This window comes from Camelina sativa, chromosome 20 (assembly GCF_000633955.1).
Source record: "Camelina sativa cultivar DH55 chromosome 20, Cs, whole genome shotgun sequence".
Classification (NCBI taxonomy): domain Eukaryota; kingdom Viridiplantae; phylum Streptophyta; class Magnoliopsida; order Brassicales; family Brassicaceae; genus Camelina; species Camelina sativa.
The window spans coordinates 28,905,964-28,910,085 of NC_025704.1; the positions used below are offsets into that span (position 1 = coordinate 28,905,964).

A 4,122-nucleotide genomic window follows, 5' to 3' on the forward strand; every position below is an offset into this window, starting at 1 on the left:
TATAATATTTAGTAATTCTTAAACTTTTAAATTTTTAAAAGAGATTAAATATTTAAAATATTTCAAACTTTAGATGTAGTTTAATTATCTGTAACATTTTTTTTTAGAGTTAAATATTAATGAACCTTTTACTTTTTATAGAGTTTAAATAGTTATATTATTTTAACATTTTTATGGAGGTATTCATAATATTTCTAAACATTCTATAAAAAATATTTAAGCCTTTGAAAAATTTAATTTGCTAAAATAAATCAAATAACTTTTAAATTTGGAAACCTGATAAATAAGCATAAATCAAGCAAATAAAAATATTTTGAAACCTTTTTAAAGCTAAAACTTTTAGTCTTTTAGAAGTTTCAATATTTATAATATTTTAAACTTTTAAAAGGTTCGGATATAATATTTGAACATTCTAAAAATTTCAATATTTATAATATTTCAAACTATTATAATTTTAAAATTTTAATATATTTAAAATTATAATATTTTAAAACTTTTTAAAAGCTAAGAGCTTTTAAAATTTTCAATATTTATAATATTTAAAATTTTAAAAAAATTTAAATATTATAATATTTTTTTGAAACTTTTTAAAGTTTTAGTTTGATCAAATAAAACACAGGATCAAACCAAATAAAACTTTTTAACTTGGATGCCTGATAAATCAAGCTTTCCTGCTCATTCGTTGTTAGAAGCATATTAATCTTATTTATACTGGTTTGAACCATTGTCTAAAAATTTTCTAGCCAATGTGGGATATTGTACATAGTATTTTTATTTCCATAAATTTAAAATTTTCCTTTTTCTTAAAAATTCTGGAAATTTAGAAAATGTTAATGAATGACATGTCAAATCTTGATAGGTTGTTTAAAATAATTCTTAATATATAAAATTCTGCAAATTTCTAAAGATGTTAATTAGTGACATGTTGAATCCCTATTGGTTGCTTTAAAGCTTAGGTTTTAAAAACCTTTTAAATGTTAAGAAATTTTTAAAATTTTAAAATTATAATATTTTGAAACCTTTTTAAAGCTAAAACTTTTAGAAGTTTCAATATTTATAATATTTTAAAATTTTAAAGGTTCGAATATAATATTTGAACCTTTTAAAAAGTTTCAATATTTATAATATTTTAAACAATTAAAATTTTAAAATTATAATATTTAAAAACTTTTTAAAAGCTAAGAGCTTTTAAAATTTTCAATATTTATAATATTTAAAAATTTTAAAAATTTAAATATTATAATATTTTTTTGAAACTTTTTAAAGTTTTAGTTTGATCAAATAAAAAACCGGATCAAACCGAATAAAACTTTTAAACTTGGACGCCTGATAAATCAAGTTTTCCTGCTCATTCGTTGTTGGAAGTAGATTAATCTTATTTATACTGGTTTGAACCATTGTCTAAAAATTTTCTAGCCAATGTGAGATATTGTACATAGTTTTTTTTAGTACCATAAATTTAAAATATTCCTTTTTCTAAAAAATTCTGGAAATTTAGAAAATGTTAATGAATGACATGTCAAATCCTGATAGGTTGTTTAAAATAATTCTTAATATATATTGATGAGTGACATGTTGAATCCCTATTGGTTGTTTTAAAGCTTAGGTGGACAGCCTTAGAAGCTTATAGCTCCTACGTTTATTTAGTATAATTTTAATTAATTAAAGAAAAATCCTAGGTTTTGCACACGAAAAAAAATCCTAGGTGTCCGACAAAAAAAAAAAAGAAAAAAAGAAGTCCATGGTATGATGTTATAATGCATACAACGTATACTCTTCTAGACATTATAAGGTTGCATCCATTAGTCAAGGAAATAAAAAATACAATAAAGAGAATATATACGGTTGTTATTTTTGAACGAATAGACCTTATTCCATTGATAAAACTTGTAACAAATTACAGCAACTGATAAAGATAGAATCAAATGAAGACTTTTAAAACAAGAAACAAATGAAGTTATGATAAGAATCTCAGTTTAGAATGTATAATCTCTAGGCACATTTGAAACCAGATGGAACCTTCTTGCCACAATGGTTTAGGACAAGATTCAATGAAATGGGAACGTTAAGATCGATACCAAGAAGATTAGCCTTTAGGGCGGTGCAAAGACAGACGGCGGCTTCAAGATCAACTAGACCATCGATGAGAGCGCAACACTTGGACGTTGGTGATAGAGAAACCTTAACCAAATCCAACACATTAGCACATACCTTGAGTTTAAGAGCGTCTTTACATGTGGCTTTGTGGGGAAACGATGGTGAGGGCTTCTTGGGGTAGCTCTTGGACGGTGGTGGTGGACAAGGGACGGAAGTCGAGCTGGCTAAAGTTAAGAAGATGACATTGAAGAGGAGGAGTAGAGCAATCTTAGAATAAGCCATTGATAAAGAAGTAAAGTTTCAATAAGGTACAAGAAAACTCTTTAAAACTCTCTTTTTATCAAGCTTGTGATGTGTTGTGTGAAGAATATAAAGATAGTGATACAGTTTTTATAGGTGAAGATTATGATTGGTTTATGTGTATTTAATTACAAATCGACGAGTGGCAACTAAATGACAAAATCTCAATGAAAAGTTCATGTGAAGGATTATTTAAAATATAATAATGAATTAATTGATCTTACAAACCGTCACGACGATATTTGGATCTTTGCATATGTTTTTGATCAACAAACTAAGTGGATCCATTAGATTAAGGTTCATTACAAATCAGGCCTAGGGCCTTTTTAGCAAGCCTATCTGCTTGGACGTTTTGACTTCTCGAAATAAACACAAACGAAACGAAATCGAAGAAAACGAAGAGGGAGAGGACATCGTGAAGAGTCCCGTGAAGTTTCTTGATCTGGATCTTCTGATTCAAAGCTTGGACTAGCGATAGCGAGTCGGAAGCGAACGAGATGGACTTGATGGTCAATTCAATCGCAACTCTAACTGCAGTTAGAGTTGCTACTGCTTCGGCCAACAGAGGTGATGAGATGTACTTGGAAGAAGTGGTGCCCCTTAAACTGATTTGGGTTGATGGGGTTTTGATTAACCAGCCGAAGCCAGCTGATCCATCTTCTATCAATGAAGCGTCGGTATAGCACTGGTATGCCGTGGAGGGAGTCGGGGGGTGATTGGTGGAAATAGGGTTGCGAATCGGGGTAGATGGAGGGATATGTGCCTTCTGCCATTCATTTGCTCTTTCCATCGCTATAGACAGAGTTTCCTCAGCAGAGATCTGTTTCTTGTTAAAGATTAGCTGGTTACGGGTAGTCCAAAACGACCAGAGAAGCCAGGGGGCTATGGGACCGGATCCAATACCCGTCGGAGGTAAGCAGAGTAAACTGTTTGCTTTTTCAATACCATCCTGGATTGTTCTTATACTACTCGTCTGTAAAACAGATTTCACTGGTAGTTGGGACCAAACTCGTATCGCAAATGGGCATCAAAAGAGGAGATGCAATACGGTTTCTTCATTGTTGCAGTGGGGGCATTTAACAGAGTCAATAATAGCACGGTGAAGAAGGTTTTCTCCCACTGGTAGTGCGTTGTGAACAGCTTTCCAAAGAAACAGCTTTGTTTTTGGGGAGGTTTTGAGGGCCCAGATGCTTTTGTGCCAGTTGAAACTATCTGTGTTGATGAGATTGTAACATCCGCGAACCGGATTTTGTGATTTTGAAAGGAGTGTCGATCGACACCCTAGTGGCATCGATCGACACCACTAATTTCTGGGTTCGGCCGGTTTGATTAATTGCCGAATTGGTTCAGTTTGGTTCAATTAAATCCCTAAATCGTGTTATAAGCGTCTAAGGACGAGTTTAAGGGTTTTTGGGAAGTTATTTGGTTGCCGCTTAGTGAAAGAAAAAGAGAAAAGAGAGAGAAACGTTCTTGAGTTTTTCTGGGCTTGTTCTTGGAGATTTTGGAGAGATCTGAGGCAGTAGAAGTGTTAGCTGTTGCTGGAAACGAAGGGGGAGCTTCTGGGGGTGTTGTTTTCCACGTTTCTCATTTCAATCTTCCTGTTCTTGAGGTGAGTGCTTGACCATGGTTGATCTAAGCATGAGATCTCTCTTGTTTGTGTGTTTTCTTTGCTGTTTGTGTTGTTTTGTTGCTTGGGTTCGTTGCTTTTGTGATTCCCAGTGATTT

General features: G+C 31.9%; 2 protein-coding genes across 2 annotated transcripts in view; one reads left to right on the forward strand and one right to left on the reverse strand.

Moving 5' to 3' along the window:
• On the reverse strand, nucleotides 1,864-2,437 carry LOC104771957 (14 kDa proline-rich protein DC2.15-like). Its single transcript, XM_010496591.1, has one exon. The coding sequence runs from the start codon at nucleotides 2,377-2,379 to the stop codon at nucleotides 1,993-1,995; it is 387 nt and encodes a 128-aa protein (XP_010494893.1). The 5' UTR covers nucleotides 2,380-2,437; the 3' UTR covers nucleotides 1,864-1,992.
• LOC109131270 (RNA-directed DNA polymerase homolog) overlaps nucleotides 2,895-4,122 on the forward strand; it is a gene marked incomplete at its 3' end in the record, with an annotated part of 5,468 nt that continues 4,240 nt past the window's right edge. The window contains exon 1 of the mRNA XM_019241980.1: nucleotides 2,895-3,074. Coding sequence (XP_019097525.1) covers nucleotides 2,895-3,074 — 180 coding nt within the window. The remainder of the gene's footprint in view (nucleotides 3,075-4,122) is intronic.

Coding starts and splice junctions, on each gene's coding strand:
- LOC104771957 (XM_010496591.1), bottom strand. CDS start 2,379: ATGGCTTATTCTAAGATTGCTCTACTCCTCCTCTTCAATGTCATCTTC.